The sequence below is a fragment of the Oncorhynchus tshawytscha genome, linkage group LG04, assembly GCF_018296145.1.
Source record: "Oncorhynchus tshawytscha isolate Ot180627B linkage group LG04, Otsh_v2.0, whole genome shotgun sequence".
NCBI classification, from domain to species: Eukaryota; Metazoa; Chordata; class Actinopteri; order Salmoniformes; family Salmonidae; genus Oncorhynchus; species Oncorhynchus tshawytscha.
In genome coordinates, this window is record NC_056432.1 from 33,619,277 (window position 1) to 33,645,402 (window position 26,126).

Sequence of the window (26,126 nt, forward strand, 5' to 3'; positions counted from 1 at the left end):
GCCGTGCCTCGTACCACTTGCTCCTGTGAAGGGGAGCAAAGCAGGTCATCTTCTATGTAGTCAGAGACTCTTAGCATCCTGGTGCTCAGGGATGCTAGAGCTGCCTCCACACACTTGCTGAACAAATGAGGAGCAAGTGCTAGCCCTAAGGAAACCACAACGTCTCCATAGGCTGTGCTTTGAAAGGCAAACCTGAGAAACCTCCGGGCAGAATGCATATGTAAAAGCGTCCGGCAGGTTGACTGAAGTGAACCAGTCGCCTTGACGAATAGATTGAGACAGCACGTTGAGCATAAGCATATGGAACGTGAACTTTCTCAGAAAGCTGTTGATGATCCGTAGGTCCAGGGGCATAACTCAGAGGAAATACACATTCCACAAGGCTACATTTTTGGGTCCGGTAGTGTTCCGTTTATATATGTTACCCCTTTGCAGCGTTATCAGAAGGCACAGCATTTATTTTCACAGCTACGCAGACGATACACAACTTTACATTTCTGTGTCACTAGAGGATTTTAGCTCCACAGATATATTATTAGATTGTATTAGTGATTTAAATACTTGGATGGCTCACAACTTCCTCCAGCTAAATCAAGACAAGACCGATGTCCTTATTGTTAGAGCCAAAGCAGACAGAGAATCTACACATTTTAATTCACGGACAATAAAGATAAAACACCAGAAAAAAAAACATAGGTGTTATTTTAGATTCTGATCTCAATTTCAAATCCCACATTAGAAATGTGACCAAAATATATTTTTACCACCTGAGGAACATTGTCAATGTGTTACCGTTTTTCTCTCAGGCTGATACAGAGAGACTCATCCATGCTTTTATTACAAGCAGGCTTGACTACTGTAATGCTCTCCTGTCTGCTCTACCAAAGTTTCCTCCAGTCGAACCAGTCCCTTTCAGCGCAGCAACCCCCCACATGTGTTGAACAGTCGATACCGAGCCTGGTCGCTGCCCATTTAGATGTTGATAAGCCCAACATTTTCATTGGGTGCTGATGCTGCACTGAGGGCAGAAGAGGGCTTGGAGCCGTGGGCTTGAGATTTCTCCGCCTCAATGATTTTGAGTATTTCGTCCTCATCCTTCTTGCCCGCTGTTTAGTTTTGATACAGTGAATCCATATTAATTAGCTTCCTCCAAGGAGGGAAGGGTTTGTGGGTTAGCCTCATTGCCCGAAGGCTGTGAGGGCGAAGAGTCTTGTTTGGAGGTTGCTCTTCGCACTCACTGATGAAGGCAGTTTGCAGGCAGTGCCTTACAATGCTTGCAGAATTCGGGGTTAGCGAGTGATGCCGTAGCGTGCTCAAAACCCAAGCAGGCGATACACATGGGGTGTGTATCCTTGCCTGCTATCCTCCCCTCGCATGGGCACGGGTGTGACGGTGCTGAGGGGGCAGGAGGCCTACTAGGTTCTCACTGTGTAGGGGTAGCAGGCTCCATGGCTGCGAGAAATACTATTCCTCGAGCAAAGTGTGAGCTAGCTAGCATTCATCCATGGTTAACAGCCTAGCTAGTTAACACACTGCTAGCCAGAGAATGAGCATGCTATCTTTGTCTCTCGGCGAACCATGCGTGTCTCTCGACCGTCGAGCTGTGAAGCTAGGGCGGTCAGTCTGGTCAACACGGCCGTGAGTGTGTTGTGCTAAACGTGAGAGGAGAGCCAGCAATTCTACCCTTGCAGGTAGAAAAGCTCGTTTAGTGTAGCTAGACTTGTGGCGAGTTACACTGGTTAGCTAAGCTTTGCGGTGACAGCTAGCCCTTAGCTAAAGCCTTGAGGCGAGGGATAACCAAGTCTCAATAACTAGCCATGTGACGTTAGCTAAACAGACTTTGCTGATAGCTACTTTAGTGAGGAAAACTGTACTTACTATGACTGAGATATGTGGTTGTCCCACCTAGCTACAGTATCTTAAGACGAATGCACTAACTGTAAGTTGCTCTGGAAAAGAGCGTCTGCTAAATGACTAAAATAGAAATGTAATCAACAGGAGCTGAGGTCCTATGTTCGGCAGTGTTAACCTCACGGTTCGCCTGACAGTTCAGTAGAATGACAATCAATTCGTGCTGATGAGAGCTTTTAGTGAGCTCAGACACTACCGCAAGGAAGAAAGGTGAGAATGACCAGTTGGCGGGCTAATGGTTCCCTTTATTGAAGAGAGGGGCTCACTTCATTCGCCACTCAACCTGTCTGTCTTCAACAGACTGTGTGATTGAATTCTTCGAGCTTGTGACTCGCCCTAAGGCATATCCCATAAATGACACATCGAAACAAGTATTAGAAATAGAACTGGCATTACAAAGAATAAAGAAGGGTGAAGGAGAGCGAGGGGGAAAAGAAAAAGCAGGGAGAACAAAGTAAGAGAGGAGAGAAGGAGAGAACAAAAGAAAGGAATGGCGAGAGAACGAGAGCAAGGTTTATTCAAAGGTTTATATTGCGCAGGGCGGCAGGCTGCGTCTTGTCGGCGGAATAGTCTTGACCCATTGCAGGAAATGTATATTGTTCTCTACAAGCTCTTTCCCCCAAATAATACAGAGAGCGTAGGACTGGGGATGAAGGGAGGGCAACACATTTAGCTGACGGACAAACAACGTAGAAATGGTGAGAATGTGGCCAGTGAAAAACAAATAAACAAATAAATATCAGAGGGAAAACACTTTAGTCATTAAACCAATGATTTCTGGTAGCTTCTAGGCTGCTGCTGCTTCTCTGACCTCAATAGAAAGACCGGTACCCAACTACCCTAGTATGGCAGGGGAGGGGTATTGTACTACCCTAGTCTAACAGGGGAGGGGCACCCAACTACCCTAGTATGGCAGGGGAGGGGTATTGTACTACCCTAGTCTAACAGGGGAGGGGAACCCAACTACCCTAGTCTGGCAGGGGAGGGGTATTGTACTACCCTAGTCTAACAGGGGAGGGGAACCCAACTACCCTAGTCTGGCAGGGGAGGGGCACCCAACTACCCTAGTATGGCAGGGGAGGGGTATTGTACTACCCTAGTCTAACAGGGGAGGGGAACCCAACTACCCTAGTCTGGCAGGAGGGCAATTGCATGGTGACACAGACTCAGATTTTTCACTTTATATGTCAAACAAAAACCAATGATTGCAAAGTTAAACTAACCATTAATCTCTGCACAAGGACTACGTTTAACAATTTCCACAGAACATTTTACAAAAACACATTTACTTGAAGAACAATGCAGATGGAAACTTTGGTAACAGAATGATGGCATAAACAGTACAAACCGTAATTCTGTTACCAAATCTTGCATCTGCACAGTTTTTCAAGTAAATGTGTTTTTGTAAAAAAAAAATGTTAAGTTACTGTGGTATTGACCAGGGGAGGGGCACCCAACTGCCTTAGTCTGGCAAGGGACTGGTACTCAACTACGGTGCTCGGCAGGGACCACAGAAGCACGTACTGTATATATAATTACTTATCTGATTAGACTGGGAAACAAACAGTGCAAAGGACAACAAGTAAACCCAAGATGAGTAAATCATCAGATTGTATACTTTCTCTTGTAGATGAACATACAGTTAGAGTAGAGTAGACTTTAAGCATCACAACATTACCTTGGCCAGAAGATTCAAGACAAAGAGCCAATAACTTTCAGCATCCAGGAGCCTGATTGGGAAAAATATATATATTTTTCCATAGAAAAATAAATGTAATTAATGCTTAGCGATGGGTAAGATTGACATGCTACGACTATGGGTACAACAGGAGTTTATATAAAAATGCCTGGAATTTTTCAATTTTGGAGAATCTCTTATAAAATGGGTTAAAGTTATGTATATTAACCCAGGGTGTAAAATAGTACACAACGGCTACTTCTCAGAAGTACCAGTCAAAAGTTTGGACACACACTCATTCAAGGGCTTTTCTTAATTTTTACTATTTTCCACATTGTAGAATAATAGTGAAGACATCAAAACTATAAAATAACAGATATGGAATTAAGTAGAAACCAAAAAAGTGTTAAATCAAAATATATTTTATATTTGAGATTCTTCAAAGTAGCCACCCTTTGCTTTGACAGCTTTGCACACTCTTGGATTTTTCTCAACCAGCTTCATGAGGTAGTCACCTGGAATGCATTTTAATTAACAGGTGTGCCTTGTTAAAAGTTATTTTGTGGAATTTCTTTCCTGCTTAATGCCTTTGAGCCAATCAGTTCTGTTGTGACAAGGTTTATTTATTTAAACGTTTATTTAATTAGGCAAGTCAGTTAAGAACAAATTGTTATTTACAATGACGGCCTACACCGACCAAACCCGGGCGACGCTGGGCCAATTGTGCGCCGCCCTATGGGACTCCCAATCACGGCCGGATGTGATACAGCCTGGTAGGGGTGGTATACAGAAGATAGCCCTATTTGGTAAAAGACCAAGTCCATATTATGGCAGGAACATCTCAAATAAGTAAAGAGAAATGACAGTCCATAATTACTTTAAGACATGAAGGTCAGTCAATGCAGAATATTTCAAGAACTTTGAAATGACAAAAACCAGCACTACGAGGAAACCGGCTCTCATGAGGACTGCCACAGGAAAGGAAGACCGAGAGTTGATGCAGACTATTACATTGATGGAAGCTACACACTACCTGCAATATTAAAGCTGATCTACCCCCTAAAATAATTATTGAAAAATAACAAAAGAAAGCAATAAAAGAACATGGGTCCTTATGGATAGCTTGGTGCCATGCCTAAATATGGACCTGCATTAATTATCCAGCCCCCCCCTCCACATCCTACCTATAATGATTTATCTAGTAACTCACTATTAGGCTTGAGCGGTATACCATATATCGAGGTATTTGGAAATAGCCACGGGATGGTTTTTCAATATTGTCAATAATGTTGAAACTAGTTTTTCAATACATTTTAATATTTCTAGCTATTATTTAGAAAATACCTGCAGTCAACTTGTGCGATGCATTAGGAGATAAAGCAGCTTGCGCTCTTAATTTCACCTGTCACATTATTTTAAATGATGAAGCTTACGTAGTTCCCCAGAACAGTTGAGCCAGTCATGTGTTTGTTTGTAAATAGCACAACGGGAGAAAGCGGAAGCTGTATATTGACAGAGGTTGCATTTTATATTGAAGGTCAAGTGAATTTTTGCTTCAATAGAGTGATCAGGGACGTGCAACTGTAGTTTTCCTTCACAGAAAATACATTAGTGCAACATATTCGGCAACTAATTTTCATCAAATGACAACAGAAGTGAAACGCTATTTGGCTGGCAGCCACACAAGTAAATTAACTTACAATGAAAAATCACTTTTTTGGGGCAAGAATAAATGCTAAAACTAAAGCTAGCAGCCTTCATGGAAATTCACAATTACTTGTATTCATTTGGTTAGTATTCTCGTAATAGACGCCCAATGGGCTTTTTTCTGTTTTTTTTTGTGCCCCCTTGTGAACTAAACCGGTGGGGAATTAATACGTTTTGTTGGCGGTGGAGCAGCAGGGGTTTGTGTGTATAGACCTGTGTTTTTGTAAAACTGTATGTGAGTTTGAGATGTGTTAGTGTGCACATCTGTGTAGGCTATCCATTCTGTTTATCCTAATTGCTTGTTAACTGACAGTTGTTATGGGAACGCTAAGTGGACCATGGGAACTAATGCGACAGACAGAGTTTTTAGACAGTTGAACAGGGTGTGCAATTTGTCCCTCGCACACCCCATTCCATCCCCTCTGGCTGTCAGGACACTCACCCTATAGAGATAATTTTGCTACATCCACAATAACATCTGCTAAACATGTGTATTTGATTTGGTCAAAAGCAACAAAAAAACACACAAAAAAAAAAAATGTTTGAGGAATTGTGTGTGTGTGTGTTTTTACTAATCTGTAACATCAGCACTTTACACAACCAGACTGTGTGAGTCTTCAACAAAGCTGCTTCACAGTGACTGAGTCTGCAGTCACACATACATATACTCACACTCCTGTAGAACCAGCTCTGTCCAGACCTGGGCCTCCAACAAAGCAGCTGTACAGTGACTGAGTATGCCATCCTCCACTGGAGCCCAGGTAGGAGAGCTGTTCCCGGCCTGAGTGCCAGGCATGCCCCACTCCCATACATTCCAGAGCAGAGGCCTCCCCACTGGTGGAAAAGACCACTGTTTCTTGGGTCTGAAAGACGGGCTGGTGGGTGGTCTGGGACTGAGCATACAATACTAGCTGGGACTGTATCTGACTGTTCTGGCCAGTACAGGGGTTAGTGAGGGGAGGGGGGAGTGTCTCCAGCTGCTAGGTAAGCAAACCAACTTGTTAAAGTATAGCTAACGAGATCGCTCAGGCAAAACGAAGTGGGTAGTGGGCAGGAGTTTGACAATAAGATATTCACTAGTGATTATATTGGATGGATGTAACACACACACACACACACACACACACGTGCACACACACATGCAAGCCCTGTCCGGATCTGGTTGCTATCCCTCCCACCAGAGAGATAAAAGCACCGTTGAAACATTTGAAACAAACTGACTCAAACACAAGAGTCAAAAGTGGAGGGAGTAGATTAGATAAGAGGAGGATGAAGGGAGATGGAGTGATCACAGAAGCAGGAAATCCTATTTACACAGCCTCATTCTCCTCTGCCTAGCGTGGGCTATATCAGCTTAACAAACCTCTCATGGTGTGTGTGATGTCAGACCAGATATCAGGAAACCAGAAGCATGCAGGTCTGCTCCAATAGGAAGCATCTGGAAGGAAAGGACACTGACCAAGATATGTGTGCTCTCTCTCCCTCTATTTAATTTGTATTTATTTTTCCTTTATTTAACTAGGCAAGTCAGTTAAGAACAAATTCTTATGTACAATGACGGCCTAGAAAGTGGGTTAACTGCCTTGTTCAGGGGCAGAACGACAGATTTTTACCTTGTCAGCTCAGGGATTCTATCTAGCAACCTTTCGTTTACTGGCCCAACGCTCTAACCACTAGGCTACCTGCTGCCCCCCCCCTCTCTTTCTCTTCTCTCCATCTCTCTCTGCACTTCTAAATAAGCCTGCTGTTGTCCAGCAGTAATCAAGCTGCATCATTAAAAATGTACACACCCACACACACAGGCAAATGTGTGTGTATTCACACACAATCACGGATGTTCGACTTGCATAGTTGCCTCTGAGCCAGCGTGCCAGTGTGCTGATAAGAATCTAATTTCTATTATTATTATTATTATTATTATATAATCTACTTTCTAATGACAGTGCCATATGGCTCAGGACACAAACAACACAGAACAGCTACTGATGCTAATGCAGCCCTCAACATTCTGGCAACAACCTCATCACTAATTCCATTGTGATCTCAGTGAGGGGCAATGCTATGTTTTTACACCTGTGTAAAAAATAAATATCTAGGGGAATGAGGGAAAACTCTTGAATGTCTGACATGCTTGTCACATTGCTTGTGTATGTGTGTGTGTGTGCGCACGTGTCCCACTCACCCTCTTCTTAAGGCGGTCTCTTTCTTTCAGTGTGAGTGTGTCAGCCTTAGCGATGACAGGGACGATGTTGACCTTGCTGTGGATGGCCTTCATAAACTCCACATCCAGAGGCTTCAGACTGGACAGGGACAGGTAGAAATACAAACAATAGATAAATAATAGTAGCTAAATAAAAAGTATAAAGTGATTATGTTCCCCCTACCTAGCCTAAATGGTTGTATGAACAGCGTGTGTGTGTGTGTGTGTGTGTTCTTACCCGTGTCCAAAGGGAGAGATGAAGTAGAAGCAGCAGTGGACTCGGTTGTCTACGATGTGTCTGCGGTTCAGGCCACTCTCGTCATGAAGGTAACGCTCAAACTGGTTATCAATGTACTGGATGATGGTCTTAAAGCTGAGGACACACAGGACAGAACACACACATCAAACAAAAAACAACCAGAGACACAATCTGCACTAGAAAACCACCTCCAGAAATAGACTGTGCAATTTTGGATGCATAAACTGGCTATATCTCCTCACCTCTTCTATCTCATCTGCACCAATTTGAAAACCAGGGATAAGAGAAAGAAAAGACCAGAAAAGGAAGCTGTTTCATTGTATTGAGATGCAGCCTATCATCTCATAGACCAACATGGAGAAAAGGAGACCAGAAAAGGAAGCTGTTTCATTGTATTGAGATGCAGCCTATCATCTCATAGACCAACATGGAGAAAAGGAGACCAGAAAAGGAAGCTGTTTCATTGTATTGAGATGCAGCCTATCATCTCAGAGACCAACATGGAGAAAAAGAGACCAGAAAAAGAAGCAGCCAGAGATGCAGCCTATCATCTCTGAGAGACCAACATGGAGAATAAGAGACCAGAAAAGGAAGCTGTTGCAGAGTATTGAGATGCGGCCTATCATCTCTGCCATCTGACCTGCTTTCTCTGATGACTTCCTGCAGGGCCAGTAGGCGTGGTAACATGTTCATTAGCAGGGCGCCTACAGCTTCCCTCCCAGCCAGAACTAACATCAACACAGTCTGCATCCCAAATGGCACCCTATTCCGTGTATAGAGCACTATTCTGGTCAAAAGTAGTGCACTATATAGGAAATTGGGTGCCATTTGGGATGCAGTTTACCTCTGACCTATATTCACCTCACCCTATTGGACCCAGGTAGTGTTGTGGTCCATTCCATAGCAACTCCAGATAACTCAGGCCACTACTGTGAAAAAATGCCTTGACTAATTCTGAGAGGAATGGAAATGGAATTGAAATAGAATGATCCCAACTATGGATGTAAGCATATCCTTAACACCTGCTAATGGGGCAGCAGGTATCCTAGCTGTTAACATCGTAACCGAAAGGTCGCTGGTTCAAATCCCCGAGCTCACTAGGTTAAAAAAATCTGTTGACGTGCCCTTAGGCAAGAAACTCAATTGCCCTAATTGCTCCTGTAAGTTGCTCTGGATAAGAGTGTCTGCTAAAAGACTAAAATGTCAAATGTAAATGTACTGTTGTCCCTTCGTTGTTACCAACACCACTGAGAGCTGTCATTAGAGCTGCTAACCTGCTCTATTGCACTCAGCCTAGCCCTTAGATCACTGCCAGTTGTCACCAACCTCGAGTTGTATGTCAAACCACCAGGCCCAAACACAGGTATGTCCGGACAATCAAAAGGAAATGGAGCAGAGAGGAGGAGGGGAAGAGAGAGGGACGAGGGGGAGGGAGAGAGCCCACACAGCAGCTGATGGGGGCAAGGGCACAGGAAGAATAACTGCTCCTGCCGTCATCAACCATTGTACACACACACACACACCAGTCTTGGCTGTTGATGGCATCTCCGTATCCGGGGGTGTCGACCACAGTAAGACGGAGCTTCACTCCTCTCTCTTCAATCTCCACCGTACTGGCTTCTATCTGCACCGTCCGCTCAATCTTCTCTACAGAGGAGGAGACAAAAGGAAATACCTTTTCATTGTGTGTAACACACTAGGTTAAGTTTAGAGGGATCCCAGGGGACACAGCTTAATAATAAGCAGTTTCATTACTTTTCACATCAAAGTTTCTGTTCCATGTGACTTTAGAGCTTAAATAACAAAGTCTGCCAAAGCCAAGCCTCTGGACACAATATCCTTATGCAGATCTTCTGGCACTGGACAGGTGTAAGCAGTATGGCAGAAGTTGCTACTATAAGCCATCGCCATATTGCTTACACCTATCCTATCCCTTCAGAACTACAAACACAAAAGTGGTAGGAGCTGGAGGTGCTTTTTCAGACTGGCCAAAGTCATAAAGAGGGGATGGGCCTTTTCAAGACTAATACAAAATAAACATTCTTAACATTCCACTCCAGGCAATAAAATGCTGGAGACAGCTGAAAACAGACCTTTCTCTGTTATTACAGTGTGTGTGTGTGTATGCACTGTCTGGTCTGAGAGCAGAACTCATTCCTCCCTGCTTATTTCCTCTCTCCCTGTGTGTGTGTGTGTGTGTGTGTGTGTGTGTGTGTGTGTGTTCACCTGCGGCCCCAGGGATGTATCTCTCTGGGTAAAGGTCTGTCAGAAACAGGCTGTTGATCAGCGTAGACTTGCCCAAACCAGACTCTCCTGCAGGAGGAAAACAGACCAGGCATAGTACTCTAGGATCTATACATATCTACAAGGTTACTGTAGCGCACTACTTTTGGCCAGGGCCCAGGGTTCTGGTCAAAAGTAGTGCACTATATAGGGAAAAGGGCGCCATTTGGGACACAGACTTCAACTAGACAGCATTCTGGCACAAAATAACTGCTGTGTCGGTAAGCTTCTCTTGAATTGAATCAAAATAGTTGTGTAATAAGTCATACTCACCAACGACCATGAGGGTGAACTCAAATCCCTTCTTCACGGACTTCCTGTGTACCTGGTTGGGCAGGTTGGCAAAACCCACATATCCAGCTGCCTCAGGGAACTAACAAACACATGGTTATAGAGGTAATGTACAGTATTATATAACTCAATAGGATTAGCATTGGAAAAGGGGTCTTGAATTGTTTTTCTCCCTCCCTCTCTATCTTTCCACCCTGACATTCTTCATCTCCAGTGTTCAGGAGATGAGTGTGTGAGATGGTCTGTGGTAATTGAGATTAAATGGATGAGAAAATCCCAAAAGCAATAAGGCTGTCGATGAAACGGAAGCATTTATACAGGATGTCCTCTGGGCTAGGATGATCGCTCTCTATGTGTGCTCTGTATGTGCGCCCCCAATGTGTGTGTGTGTGTGTGTGTGTGTGTGTGTGTGTGTTGAAGTGGTAAGGGCACACTCACTTTCCCTTTCTCTCCAGACTGAGACATGGTCACTGTTGCTGGTCACCTAAACCTGCAACCAGAAACAAGACATCAGATAAGTCACAGTGTAACATAAGCCTGGGTGCTAGTCTGTTTCTGCTTTACTAAACTTGTTATCTTCTTGGAAAGGCAACAATGTACAGTAGCATTGTTGTAAGCAGTAGACTGGCATCCAGGCTGTCTCACCATCTCATAGACAATAACTGTATAATCACTCACCACCAAGCCTGCAGTCATAACTCCTACTACAGTACTACCATTAATTTGCAGTAGTCACTATCATCGGCATTCTGAATAATAATAATGACACTGACAGCATCCACACTAGGGCACTTTAAGACTGCACTGACATCCAGTCACTCACAGCCAACCCCATTAACTCTATCACAGTCAGTGGATGGAGCAGAAACAGGGTGGGCATGAAGTTGATTCCCAGACCTCCAGTAAGGCCTGGTTTGTTTAGTTAGGCTCCTGCTGTCCTACTCAATGGTACTACTCAGATGACAGAGAAATGAGCCTGAATGATAAATTATCACATAATGGCCACCAACTGGTGCCCTGCGCTGCCCAACCCCCCCCCCCCCTCCATTTGATCACTAATGCACTGGGCACTGACTGACAGGTCGTGTGCGATAAGGCGAAAGCGGGGAGAGATGGCGAGCGCAGCCAGAGACGACTGGACTCTGTTATGTAACTTTATTAGAAAAACAAACAAAAGAAACTTAACAAAATAATTTTGAGGAGTGTCCCATATCTGACACTTTAATATTGTCTGGCAACCATTAAAGAGTGATGAAGACTGATTTATTCTACATGGTGCCAGGACCTCCTATCTCCTCAGCAGGCGACGTGGCCAGATATCCCTATCCGTTTCATCGAGCTCTCAGGAGAACAATGGCTGTTAATCACCCAGGTTCCTGAGGCCTTTCATCTTTCCACGTTCCTGAGGCCTTTCGGATCACCACTCGCTGGGGTAGGAGAGGAAACAAGCACCGGCTCGCGGGCCCGACCTCGGTCCGCTGGCCCGACCTCGGTCCCGCTGGCCCGCGATCACACACACCACCAGGAGCTTAAGCACAGAGGTGGTTAGCTTGCGATATGGACCTTAGCAAGCAGGACAAAGCAGGCTAGCGCAGGATGAGATTCGGCTGAGTGGGGAATTATGCATCCGAGTGATATCTTACATTTAATTCACAGCAGTATTATTATTAATTTATTACCTAGCTCTACATTCTAGGGGCCATCATAATGTACAGGTTACAATGCAATTATTGAATATGCAAAAGCAATTTCTGTGATATGTTTTATGTCTGTATTTGAACAAGCTATTTTATCTGTAACAAAAAATGTATCCCCCACACACACACACACACACACACACACACACACACACTATTCCTGGGCGGTCTCTGTGGGAAATAGCAGTAGATTAATTAAGCTGTTCCATTATCACTTCGGTAATATCACAAAGGCAACACTTTGGGGGATACAGGCAGGCGGCAATAATACCCACTTAATGAGGGAAAGGGGGATATTTAGTCAGTTGCACAACTGAATCAGAGAGGTACAGGGGGCTGCCTTAATCAACATCCACGTCATCGGTGCCCGGGGAGCAGTTGTTACTGGGGGTTAACTGTCTTGATCAAGGAGACCTTTCGGTTAATGACCCAACACTCTTGATCGCTAGGCTACCTGACCGGCTTCTGTAAGCTGTTATGAACTCACACACCCACACAATCAGAAGGCCCAACCTGAGGGAGATTAAACGGTTTGGCAAAGAAGGAAAAATGCCACCTTAGTTAAGCCAAAGTCCTGGCATGTGAGGTCCACACTTGATTTATTAGCTGGATTAAAGCCATGAGGGGCTGTGGTAGGAGTGAAGCTATTTACTTCACCTCTACCACACAGAAACTTAAAACAAAGCATTTACACCATACAGAATTATTTAGACCTATAACCAAATCTATATTTGTTATTATTATTTTGAATTATTTTAAGATTAATTAGTTAAGAACCTCTTCAAGAAATGGCAGCTAAAGTCCACCCTGATCTGAGCTATGCTATGACTCGGTTGTGAATTGATAAACTATTTAGCACTTAAATATACATTGCCTTCTCTAGCCTACAAAGCTACCTGGCCTGACATCCATATCTTCTTAGCTTCAGCACTGAATTAGACAAAAAGTATAGAATTCGACATGTACAATAGTTCCATTTTTAATGAAAGTTGGCAGGCATGTATACACATACCAATACCTATACAAATACACACACACACACACACAGAGGGGGGTTTGAGGCTCAACTGCAATAAATTGGTCCTTTGGGGGTTGGGAGGTGATGGTGGGAAACAATAATAAAGCTGTTATACTCTGTTTCAGGAGCTCTCTACAGTCTGAGCCATAAGTTTAAAAAACACAACAATGGGCAGAATGAGAAGGCCTTTCAAGCAGACGGAAACCAGCAGGGCCACTCCTAATACACACTTTAGAAAAAGCACAGGATGGCCCTTTTATGATGGGGACAGAAAGGGAAATAGCCAAGCAACATTAAGGTTGGATGGCAAGTAGTGATGGGGGGGGGTCGATACAGTTACATATCGAAATATTATTTTGACAATATCACAATATTATTTTTGCACTAGTTGGCTGTACCTGCACTAAAACTCCAGTAGTTTTCTTTCATAGTTTGTTCTCCATCTTCTTTTTAAATATGGAACCAATTTGTTTTTAGCACTTATTTCCATGATTGATCAAAACTCATTTTCTCATGGTTCTCCCTCTGCAGCAGACATGGTGAGTAATGTTTGGAACATTGAATCGCAATAAAATCACAGTATCGAATTCCAATACATATCGTATTGGCACTTAAGTATCATGATATCATATCGTGAGGTCCCTGGCAATTCCCAGCCTTATTGACAAGGTAAGAAAACGGTCTCATAATGTTAAGCTTCACTACTCACAAAGGCCTAGCTACTGCATGACTAGCATGGGATGATCAAAGTTAAATGGCAGAGCAATATCAATATAATGACACATTTTACTATCTGTTCATGCTGTGACATCATAAAGCTATGCACTCCTACAATGCATAAACATCTCAATACTGACCCAACTCAATGATGCATAGGCTTAAGTTTAGATTCTGGGCAAATCCACCGTAATGGATCTCTGATTTTTCACTTTAAAATGTATGTCAAACAAAAACCAATGATTGCAAAGTTAAACAAACCATACAACTCTATGCAAAAGGACTGCTTTTAACAATTTCCACAGACATTTTGACCAAAAACTAATCTGAAGAACAGTACAAAGTTTGATAACAGAATGTGCTATTTGTGCCGCCATTCTCTTACCAAACTTTGCATCTGCGCTGTTCTTCAAGTAAATGTGTTTTTGTCAAATTATCTATGGAAATTGTTAAAAGCAGTTGGATGATTTGTTTATTTTTGAAATCATTGCTTTTTGTTTGACATACATTTTAAAGGGTAAGGAAGCATGAGTTTTAACTCACCAAAGTAAGTGTGGTCCAAGACTTAGTACCTTAACTGTAGTCACGATTATGTTATCATTATTACGTTAAGTTATGTAGTTATGTTTTACATTTATTAACTTATTTCTGGAAATCTTCTGAACTACCCACAATGCACTATTTCTCAACATCATATGGAGAACCGGTGCTACCTAGCTATGTTCCAGCTGGCTAACGTTTGCTACTAGTCATGCTAGCATGTACAGTGGGGCAAAAAAGTATTTAGTCAGCCACCAATTGTGCAAGTTCTCCCACTTAAAAAGATGAGAGAGGCCTGTAATTTTCATCATGGGTACACTTCAACTATGACAGACAAAATGAGATGAAAAAAAAATCCAGAAAATCACATTGTAGGATTTTTAATGAATTTATTTGCAAATTATGGTGGAAAATAAGTATTTGGTCACCTACAAACAAGCACGATTTCTGGCTCTCACAGACCTGTAACTTCTTCTTTAAGAGGCTCCTCTGTCCTCCACTCGTTACCTGTATTAATGGCACCTGCTTGAACTTATCAGTATAAAAGACACCTGTCCACAACCTCAAACAGTCACACTCCAAACTCCACTATGGCCAAGACCAAAGAGCTGTCAAAGGACACCAGAAACAAAATTGTAGACCTGCACCAGGCTGGGAAGACTGAATCTGCAATAGGTAAGCAGCTTGGTTTTGAAGAAATCAACTGTGGGAGCAATTATTAGGAAATGGAAGACATAAAAGACCACTGATAATCTCCCTCGATCTGGGGCTCCACGCAAGATCTCAACCCGTGGGGTCAAAATGATCACAAGAACGGTGAGCAAAAATCCCAGAATCACACGGGCGGACCTAGTGAATGACCTGCAGAGAGCTGGGACCAAAGTAACAAAGCCTACCATCAGTAACACACTACGCCGCCAGGGACTCAAATCCTGCAGTGCCAGATGTGTCCCCCTGCTTAAGCCAGTACATGTCCAGGCCCGTCTGAAGTTTGCTAGAGAGCATTTGGATGATCCAGAAGAAGATTGGGAGAATGTCATATGGTCAGATGAAACCAAAATATTACTTTTTGGTAAAAACTCAACTCATCGTGTTTGGAGGACAAAGAATGCTTAGTTGCATCTAAAGAACACCATACCTACTGTGAAGCATGGGGGTGGAAACATCATGCTGTGGGGCTGTTTTTCTGCAAAAGGACCAGGACGACTGATCCTTGTAAAGGAAAGAATGAATGGGGCCATGTATCGTGAGATTTTGAGTGAAAACCTCCTTCCATCAGCAAGGGCATTGAAGATGAAACGTGGCTGGGTCTTTCAGCATGAGAATGATCCCAAACACACCGCCCGGGCAACAAAGGAGTGGCTTCGTAAGAAGCATTTCAAGGTCCTGGAGTGGCCTAGCCAGTCTCCAGATCTCAAACCCATAGAAAATCTTTGGAGGGAGTTGAAAGTCCATGTTGCCCAGCAACAGCCCCAAAACATCACTGCTCTAGAGGAGATCTGCATGGAGGAATGGGCCAAAATACCAGCAACAGTGTGTGAAAACCTTGTTAAGACTTACAGAAAACGTCTGACCTCTGTCATTGCCAACAAAGGGTATATAACAAAGCATTGAGATAAACTTTTGTTATTGACCAAATACTTATTTTCCACCATAATTGACAAATAAATTAATTAAAAATCCTACAATGTGATTTTCTGGATTTTTTTCTTCTAATTCTGTCTGTCATAGTTGAAGTGTACCTATGATGAAAATGACAGGCCTCTCTCATCTTTTTAAGTGGGAGAACTTGCACAATTGGTGGCTGACTAAATACTTTTTCGCCCCACTGTAATTACATTCCAAACTAAGTATTGTGGGCTACTATGTACATCCATGAAGAAGAAACCATATAAATTAATCTGAAAAACTGCATCTCCTCTTCTCCTGTGCGTTTGTTAGTGGTAGTCGAGCGAGTGAGTGTTGTCATAGTTTTCTGTTGTTAGTAGCTAGTGCAGTAATACCCACAAGGACGGGGTTACGACTCATTTGTGGCCCAAAAACGAGAAGCTAGCTTTGAAGTGGGACTGGTTTGTCCGGTTGAAGCAAGTGGATTGGAGTATGGGAACCATGCGCACGTCTACTGTATGTTGTGCTCATTTCACTCTGGAGGATTTCGATGGCTTAGTATAACCAGTGAAAGCCAGGATTCGGAATGAGACTGACTGAAACCAGGTGCTGTGCCGAGCTTGAGCGTGAAGCCTGCAACCTCTATTTCCTACCGACCTACCGGTACATTGCGAGTGTCAGCAGTGATGGAGATAAAACGGATAAATTCAATGTGGATTTACCTCACTACATCACTATTGGATTAACGGACTCTCCCTCTGCCGGTGAAATGGCCTCTCCCTCTGATGGCCTCTCCTTCACTCTTCTTTGACTTCGGTAGTTAACTCAGCCGTCAATCGTCAATTCTCAGATTGGCTTGCTGACTAAGATAACTGCATATACTGGTAACATTATTTGATAACTGGTTAACTATTACTAGTCTGTTCAACCTCTCTTTCGTGTCGTCTGAGATTCCTAAAGATTGGAAAGCGGCAGCGGTCATCCCCCTCTTTCAAAGGGGGAGACACTCTAGACCCAAACTGTTACAGACCTATATCCATCCTGCCCTGACTTTCTAAAGTCTTCAAAAGCCAGGTGAACAAACAGATCACCGACCATCTCGAATCCCACCGTACCTTCTCTGCTATCAATCCGATTTCTGAGCTGGTCACAGGTGTACCTCAGCCACGCTCAAGGTCCTAAACAATATCATAACCACTATAGATTAAAAAAACAGTACTGTACAGCCGTCTTCATCGACCTGGCCAAGGCTTTCAACTCTGTCAATCACCGTATTCTTATCGGCAGACTCAACAGCCTTGGTTTCTATAATGACTGCCTCGCCTGGTTCACTAACCTACTTCTCAGATAGAGTTCAGTGTGTCAAATTGGAGGGCCTGTTGTCCGGACCTCTGGCAGTCTCTATGGAGGTGCCACAGGGTTCAATTCTCGAGCCGACTCTTTTTTCTGTATATTTCAATGATGTCACTCATGCTGCGGGTGATTCTTTGATCCACCTCTACGCAGACGACACCATACTGTAAACATCTGGCCCTTCTTTGGACACTGTGTTAACAAACCTCCAAACGAGTTTCAATGCCATACAACACTCCTTCTGTGGCCTCCAACTGCTCTTAAATGCTAGTAAAACTAAATGGATGCTCTTCAACCGATCGCTGCACACACCCGCCCGCCTAGCATCACTACTCTGGACGGTTCTGACTTAGAATATGTGGACAACTACAAATGCCTAGGTGTCTGTCTAGACTGTAAACTCTCCTTCCAGACTCATATTAAGCATCTCCAATCCAAAATTAAATCTAGAATCGGCTTCCTATTTCGCAACAAAGCCTCCTTCACTCATGCTGCTAAACATACTCTCGTAAAACTGACTATCCTGCCGATCCGTGACTTTGGCGATGTAATTTACAAAATAGCCTCCAACACTCTACTCAGCAAATTGGATGCTGTCTATCACAGTGCCATCTGTTTTGTCACCAAAGCCCCATATACTACCCACCATTGAGACCTGTACGCTCTTGTTGGCTGACCCTTGCTACATATTCGTCGCCAAACCCACTGGCTCCAGGTAATTTATAAGTCTTCCCTAGGTAAAGCTCCGCCTTATCTCAGCTCACTGGTCACCATAGCAACACCCACTCATAGCATGCGCTCCAGCAGGTATATTTCACTGGTCATCCCCAAAGCCAACACCTCATTTGTCCGCCTTTCCTTCCTCTGCTGCCAATGACTGGAACAAATTGCAAAAATCACTTAAGTTGGAGACATATCTCCCTCACTAACTTCAAGCATTGGCTGTCAGAGCAGCTTACCGATCGCTGCAGCTGTACACAGCCCATCTGTAAATAGCCCATCCAACCTACTACCTACCTCATCCCCATATTTGATTTTTTCTGCTCTTTTGCACACCAGTATTTAAACTTGCACATCCTCATCTGCACATCTATCACTCTAGTGTTAATTGCTAAATTGTCATTTCTTCGCCACTATGGCCTATTTATTGCCTTACTTCCTTAATTTGCACACACTGTATACAGATTTTCAATTGTGTTATTGATTGTACATTTGTTCATCCCATGTGTGTGTTGTTGTTTTTGTCGCACTACTTTGCTTTATCTTGGCAAGGTCGGAGTTGTAAATGAGAACTTGTTCTCAACTGGCCTACCTGGTTAAATAAAGGTGAAAAAAAATGAAAAAAAATGGCGTTATGTATTTCGAAAAAATGCTGGTTTACTTTAAAGAGCTAGGAATGCACTGGCTGACTCACGAAGTGCTAACATAACGTTAGCAGGCTGGTAGGGCTAACATTAGCAGGCTTGTTGGCTAGCAAATTTGCAAGCTGATTTGTAACAATAAATTCATACAGTATTTGCTTGTAAATTCTCTGAAAATGAAATGGAACCAGTAGTCATGAGTGAAAACAATTTGTTTTAATTTAAAATTATACATTTTAAGTGATTTCTGTTGGGAGTTTAGAATTATAGGAAATAGGCTGGCTCGTCAGGTCCTCCATATTAAGTCAAACCCTGCAAATGGTTTTTACTGTGTGACTTCGTCATTCTTCGGAATTCTGATCAGTTTAATGTAATAACTAAAAAAATGGAAAAGTGAGGTGTAACTTTGCGTTGGGACTTTTGATGTGTATTCCAATGCAAAACCATGTTACATATGATACGTTTATGCTACCTACCCTTTAAAGTGAAAAATCAGACTCTCAGAATGGAATTGTCCCTATTCACAATGCATTGTCAATTTTGTCACAAGTGAAGTTTTGTATTATGATTTAGTATTTTTCAATGTTCCTTCCTTGAATGAGAAGATAGGATATTTGTAATGTAGCGGAAATGTTTTGGCCTTGTGTTGTCTACTATAGTTTTGACGTCCACACCCAGTTTGGGAAAAATTGACATTTTGCAAACACACCATACTATGAAGTATTTAACGGCCAAATGAATAAGAATATGTTTGGCATTACTGTATATGGAAACATTGTATCTTATCTTAAATAAGAAACAGGCCTATCAATTAAACTTGCGAAAGACTATGAAACTATTTGTTTCATGTCAAACTTTAGCATGCAACAGTTTTTCCTCATGTGACTGGTGTCATGTTGCCAAATTTCAACTATCTGTAACGCTAATCTCACTCAAGACGCTCAATCCCTTTTCATCAGACTCATTCGGGTAGATAAACATTAATATACGACCGTTTGATACCTTACCTGTGTGTGATTTATGAAATGGAAATAAACATAAGTATTTTCCCCTCTTCTTTCTATCCCAGGACAGGAAAGAGATTTCAGAAACCGCTCAATTGTTCCGCCCCATGATGCCCGTTTGTCAAGGGTGGGAGTCAGTGCCACTGGGTCCATTGCGGCTCAAACTATGGTGGAAGTGCAACAATAGGCAGCCTATAGGTAGTTTAACATCCAAAATGGCAGCCATGCTTCTCAGTTTCTACACAAGGCGGTTATCATTGTTGATGGATGATGACGTCAGATTTTGATGTCTTGACACGCTTTGGTCGTTTCGGATGAGGAAACAATCCTTCTCCTAGCCTACTCGCTTTAGCCTTGCAACAGTAACAATGTAACAAGCCTTGTCTAAATGGCAACTTTGTTTTGATGTCAATGCAAACTTAGTAAAAAATAAAACATTGAGTCGGGGAGAGAGTGCATGGGGTGGATGCATTTTTTCCCAATAAAATATATTTCAAGAAATGTTCTATGGTAGCCTAGATGCATTGTACAGCCTAACCTACCATAAAAAAAACATTTGTAACGTAACTAGTTACACCTGCTTACAACTGTGTTGTCAATAAACTGCAAACCGCAAGCTTTCACAGCATTGGGCAATCCAAACTGCTGTGAATGGGGATTACATAGGCTGTGTGTTTTTCTTTTCTTTTTGCTATTATTACAATGTTACAATATTCAACCAAATAAAATACAATTGAATGTGATTCTAATAGGCTATAAATGTTGCAGGTCTGGGTAGAGCCATATACAGTATCCTCTGGGCACAACCAATTCATTGCATGTGCTTAAATTCTACTGAGTTTCCTTAAAAATATTATACCATTTAATTATTGTGTAGGCCTAGACAAGACTATTCCAGTAATAATCAATTTGGTTAGAACAGGTTTTATTACAGCCTACGGTCAATTGGTCTTCCAAGTGTCCTTTGCGTTTGTTCCCAAACCTATATTTAACCAAATAACATACTAAACCATCTTCGGAATAACTGTAAACACACACAAAGCGCTCCTCTGGTTTTGTTCATTCTCATCCAATTTCCCTGCCTCCTCATTGGGGCTAAGAGGATGCGGTGACTTCTGATTGGGTGAAAGTTTTTCCTCTGGCTTTAGCACTTGTGGAGTCGCCCACACCCCACTCAAAATATATCCGTGGTCCAGACGCTCTATGCTACCAGTTGTTTTTACAGCCAGTCAGTAACATACTGACTAAAATAAATCCTTTTTGTAGACTATTTGTAGCAACTTCCTAACTGAAGATCATATATCCTAAAGCGCAGCATCCAGATTGAGACGCGTTGTTAAACACAGAGGACAAATATTATTATTTTTAAATCCGTTAAAAAGGAGCGAAGATGGTGTCCGCTGGACTGGAGATCCTTGGACTGGGACTGTGCGTCATTGGTTCGCTCCTGGTGATGGTCGTTTGCGGGCTGCCCATGTGGAAGGTGACGGCGTTCATCGAGGCCAACATTGTGGTGGCTCAGACCATCTGGGATGGGCTCTGGATGTCCTGTGTGGTGCAGAGCACGGGCCAGATGCAGTGCAAGGTGCACGACTCGGTCCTTGCGCTCGGCCACGACCTGCAGGCGGCGCGAGCCCTGACCGTCATCGCATGTGTGTTTGGCGTGCTGGGGCTAATGGTGGTGATCGCCGGGGCGCAGTGCACCAACTGCATCAATGACGAGAACGTCAAAGCCCGGGTGGTGAACGCCGGAGGGGTTATCTACATAATCAGTGGCTTGTTTGTTTTAGTCCCTCTCTGCTGGATGGCCAACAACATAATCTCGGATTTCTACAACCCACAGGTGCCCGCGTCCAAGAAGAGGGAGATTGGGGCTGCGCTCTACATCGGTTGGGCGGCCACTGCGCTCCTGCTGATCGGGGGCGCGCTCCTCTGCTGCTCCTGTCCTTCTAACGGGAATTCGGGCTACTCGGCGAAATATGCCCCGACCAAACGGGCCACACCGAACGGGACCGTGGACTATGACAAAAGGAATTACGTGTAGCCCCACCCTCATGATGGGGTGGCTAGGCTGTGCTTAAATGTGGTCTGTGGTTTTTTGAAAAACTTTTTTGAAAAACGTTTTTTTTGCACCTGCAGTTTACTCTGAACTTTGAAATAAATGAAAGCGTCATTCCCTTTTGTAACACTGACTTTAAACTAAACACAATATTGGAGAACATATTCATTCATCATTTTTTTGCAAACAGAAGAAAATAAACGTTTGGAGACTATGCGTATAGCCTAAAGCGATAGCCAAGGAGCGTCTTTGTTTTAGGTACAGTATTGTTTTAAATGTCCAAGGCTATATTTTCTATAATTGCTCATAAACCTTTGCATTTAGAAATGTTTACCGGAATTTGTTTTTCTAAAGGAAGTTCTAATGACAATATATCTGCTGTCTTTTTACTTCAGTGTAGGCTACAGTGACTTCAGAGTGGTTTAACTCCAAACCACTTAAAAGGTTTTTGGACAATGGATTTGTGCTGCATGAGACTGTGTGAAGATAGACGAAAACATGTTGGCCTATTTTCAAACCAATACACAACTCAGGCATTCTTACATTTGTCTATAACAGCGAGAAATCACATATATTACACAAATTAGGACCATAGATTTAGATGTCAAATATAGGATGTCCACAACACCTGTTCTGGAGTCTAAATTATTTTAGGATAAAACAAAACATTTAGCAAACTTGTGTTTTATATATGTACATATTGTGCCGGATGTGTTTCTTTTACTGGATTTTTAGGAATATACTGCTGTTTTACTGACTGGTTTTGATGTAAAGATCCATTGTGTATTTGATGCTATATTCTTCTTTCCATTGTTACACTGACATTAAACGGATATTGTTTAAAGTATTTGTTTACGTGTTTATTTAAACTGATCGAAAATGTAGTTGAATTAATAGAATAAGGTACCAAAACATCAGAACATGTAGTTTGTAAGTCCTTAATATTATTTCTGGTTGGGCCTGCATGCAATGCATCCTGTTCCCACCGTGGTTCCCCAAACCCCAGCCTGGCGGTTGTAAACCCCCACAGCAGGAGAAAGTACTTTGGTGAACTATAAATCCAGATGACAATACCTATTCAGCTAGAATGGGGCTCTGCTGTTCAGCACACAATACTCCCTGACCCCATCCCCCTTTCAGCCAGCGCTCCCTCTACCCAACGCGCTGTTTAGCAGGCGTGTAAATTGAAGCTCGGGAGAATGTGCTAGAAACGTCTCCCCGCATGTCTGTCTTTCCACCACTATCACTCTTTCCCGCCAATGGGTGGGTTTGGTTATGGAGGCCCGAATTGTGATTGTGTGGTTTAAGAGTGGCTGATTGGGATGGCAAAACACATTTCCTGGTGGGATTAATATCACCAGACTTCAAAGAAATTGGAAATACAGACATTGCCATTCTAAAAGAAACATGGTATAGAGGAGATGGACCCACTGGTTGCGCTCTAGGTTATAGAAAGCTTGTAGTCCCATCTCCTAAACGACCAAGTGTGAAACTGGGAAGAGACTCAGGGGGTATGTTAATTTGGTATAGAGCAGACCTAACCCACTATTAAATTAATAAAAACAGGAACATTTTACATCTGGCTACAAATTAATAGGGAAATTATCAGAGAAACATTTCCTCATGTGTGCAACCTATATCCCCCCCCCCCAATAGAATCTCCATACTTTAACAATGACAGCTTCTCCATCCTAAAGGGGGATCTCAATCATTTCCAGGCCCAGGGACATGTACTAGTACTAGTCTGTCATGGTGACCAACATGCCAGAACTGGACAAGAACCTGACACTCTCAGCACACGACAAACACTTACCTGGAGGTGACAGCATTCCCTCACAAATATTCCCCCCCTTGATACAACTATCACAAAACAACCAACAAAAACAGGTCACAACTCCTGCAGCTCTGTCACACACCTAAGAAAGAAATTGACAAACCTATCCAACTGAAAACATAAAGACCCAGAAAACCTGAGTCTTCACTATGGTGAATCACTAAAACAATACAGAAATACACTATGGAAAAAGAAGGAACAGCACGTCAGAAATCAGCTCAATATATTTGAAGAATCCATAGAATCTAACCACTTCTGGGAAAATTTGAACACACTAAACAAACAACACAAAGAGTTATCTAATCCAAAACAGAGATGTATGTGATGAACCACTTATCCAAACGTTTTGGCTCTATAACAAAGAACAAACAGCAAAGGCATATACCTGATCAAATACAAATCTTAGAATCAGCAATTAGAAAGACTACCAGAATCCACTGGATTCTCCAATTACATTGAATGAACTACAGGACAAAATACAAGCCCTCCAACCCAAAAAGGCCTGTGGTGTTAATGGTATCCCAAATTCAATTATAAAATATACAGACCACAAATTGCAATTGGCTATAAACATCATCCTCAGCTCCGACATTTTCCCAATATTTGGAAGCAAGGTGTTACGCTCGTCGTAAGGAATAGTGGACCAAAGCACAGCGTGGTAAGTGTTCATGATTTTTATTTATCAAAACACTCGAACAAAATAACAAAGTGAAAAAACAAACAGTTCTGTAAGGCAAATAAACTATACAGAAAACACAGGTGGGAAAAAGTCTGCCTAAGTATGATTCCCAATCAGAGACAACGATAGACAGCTGCCTCTGATTGAGAACCACACTCGGCCAAAAACAAAGAAATAGAAAACATAGAAATAAAGAAACTACAATGCCCACCCTAGTCACACCCTGGCCTAACCAAAATAGAGAATAAAAACCTCTCTATGGCCAGGGCGTGACACAAGGACTGATCACCCTAATCCACAAAAGTGGAGACAAATTTGACCCCAATAACTACCACGGGATATGCGTCAACAGCAACCTCTGCATTATCATTAACAGCAGACTCATACATTTCCTCAGTGAAAACAATGTACTGAGCAAATGTCAAATTGGCTTTTCACCAAATTACTGTACGACAGACCACGTATTCACCCTGCATATCCTGACAAATAAACAAACCAAAACAAAGGCAAAGTCTTCTCATGCTTTGTTGATTTCAAAAAATGTTTTGACTCAATTTGGCATGATATTCTACTAAACAAATTGATGAAAAGCGGTGCTAGGAGAAAGACATACAACATTATAAAATCCATGTACACAAACAAGTGTGCGGTTAAAATAGGCAAAAAACACATTTCTTTCCACAGGGCTGTGGGGTGAGACAGGGATGCAGCTTGAGCCCCACCTTCTTCACCATATATATCAATGAATTGGCGAGGGCACCCGGCCTCACCCTACTAGAATCTGAAGTCAAATGTCTACTGTTTGTTGATCTGGTGCTTCTGGTGCTTCTGTTCCCAACCAAGGAGGCATACAAGAGCATCTATCTTATCTTCTGCACAGATTCTGTCAGACCTGACACTGACAGTAAATCTAAGTAAGACAAAATAATGGTGCTCCAAAAAAGGTCCAGTTGCCAAAACCACAAATACAAGTTCCATCTAGACACCAATGCCCTAGAGCCCAAACAAAAAAAATTATACATACCTCGGCCTAAACATCAGCACCACAGGCAACTTCCACAAATTTGTGAACAATCTGAGAGATAAGGCAAGAAGGGCCTTCTATGTCATCAAAAGTTTGACATCCCAATTAGAATCTGACAAAAAATACTTGAATCAGTTATAGAAACCATTGCCCTTTATGGTTTTGAGGTCTGGGGTATGCTCACCAGCCAATAATTCACAAAATGGGACAAACACCAAATTGAGACTCTGCATGTAGAATTTTGCAAAAAGATCCTCTGTTTACAATGTAAAACACCAAATAATGCATGCAGAACAGAATTAGTATAATACCCGCTAAGTATCAAAATCCAGAAAAGAGACATTCAATTCTACAACCACCTAAAAAGAAAAGGTTCCCAAACCTTCCATAACAAAGCCATCACCTACAGAGAGATTAACCTAGAGAAGAGTGATTGTAGGATCCCCTAAGCAAGCTGGTCCTGGGTCTCTGTTTCAAAATCACAAACATCCCCAGGACAGCAACACAATTAGACCCAAACCAATCATGAGAAAACAAAATTATAATTACTTGTCACATTGGAAAGAATTAACAAAAGAAATGGAGAAAACTGGAATGCTATTTGGCCCTAAACAGAGAGTACACAGTGACAGAATACCTGACCCATGTGACTGACCCAAAATTATGTACAGACTCAGTGAGCATAGCCTTGCTATTGAGAGAGGCTGCCGAAGGCAGACCTGGCTTGCAAGAGAAGACAGGCTATGTGCACACTGCCCACAAAATGAGGTGGAAACTCAGCGGCACTTCCTAACCTCCTGGCAAATGTATGACCATATTAAAGACACATATTTCCCTCAGATGACAGACCCACAAATCACATTTTGATAAACTCACATATCTATTAGGTGAAATACCACAGTG

The 26,126-nt window shown here is 42.5% G+C and overlaps 2 protein-coding genes across 2 annotated transcripts in view; one reads left to right on the top strand and one right to left on the bottom strand.

The window, feature by feature from the left end:
* Window positions 1-19,785, bottom strand: part of LOC112248597 (septin-2) — a 47,424-nt gene extending 27,639 nt beyond the window's left edge. Inside the window, exons 1-7 of the mRNA XM_024417755.2 lie at window positions 19,631-19,785; window positions 10,768-10,819; window positions 10,312-10,411; window positions 9,982-10,068; window positions 9,279-9,402; window positions 7,735-7,869; window positions 7,479-7,596 (exon numbers count right to left, since the gene is read on the bottom strand). Of these exons, the coding sequence (XP_024273523.1) occupies window positions 7,479-7,596; window positions 7,735-7,869; window positions 9,279-9,402; window positions 9,982-10,068; window positions 10,312-10,411; window positions 10,768-10,794 (591 nt within the window). The 5' untranslated portion in view covers window positions 10,795-10,819; window positions 19,631-19,785. The remainder of the gene's footprint in view (window positions 1-7,478; window positions 7,597-7,734; window positions 7,870-9,278; window positions 9,403-9,981; window positions 10,069-10,311; window positions 10,412-10,767; window positions 10,820-19,630) is intronic.
* A 1,008-nt stretch (window positions 19,786-20,793) lies between these two features.
* LOC112248598 (claudin-4) lies at window positions 20,794-22,533 on the top strand. The gene has a single exon (XM_024417756.2). The coding sequence runs from the start codon at window positions 21,018-21,020 to the stop codon at window positions 21,669-21,671; it is 654 nt and encodes a 217-aa protein (XP_024273524.1). The 5' UTR covers window positions 20,794-21,017; the 3' UTR covers window positions 21,672-22,533.
* The last annotated feature ends 3,593 nt before the right edge of the window (window positions 22,534-26,126 follow it).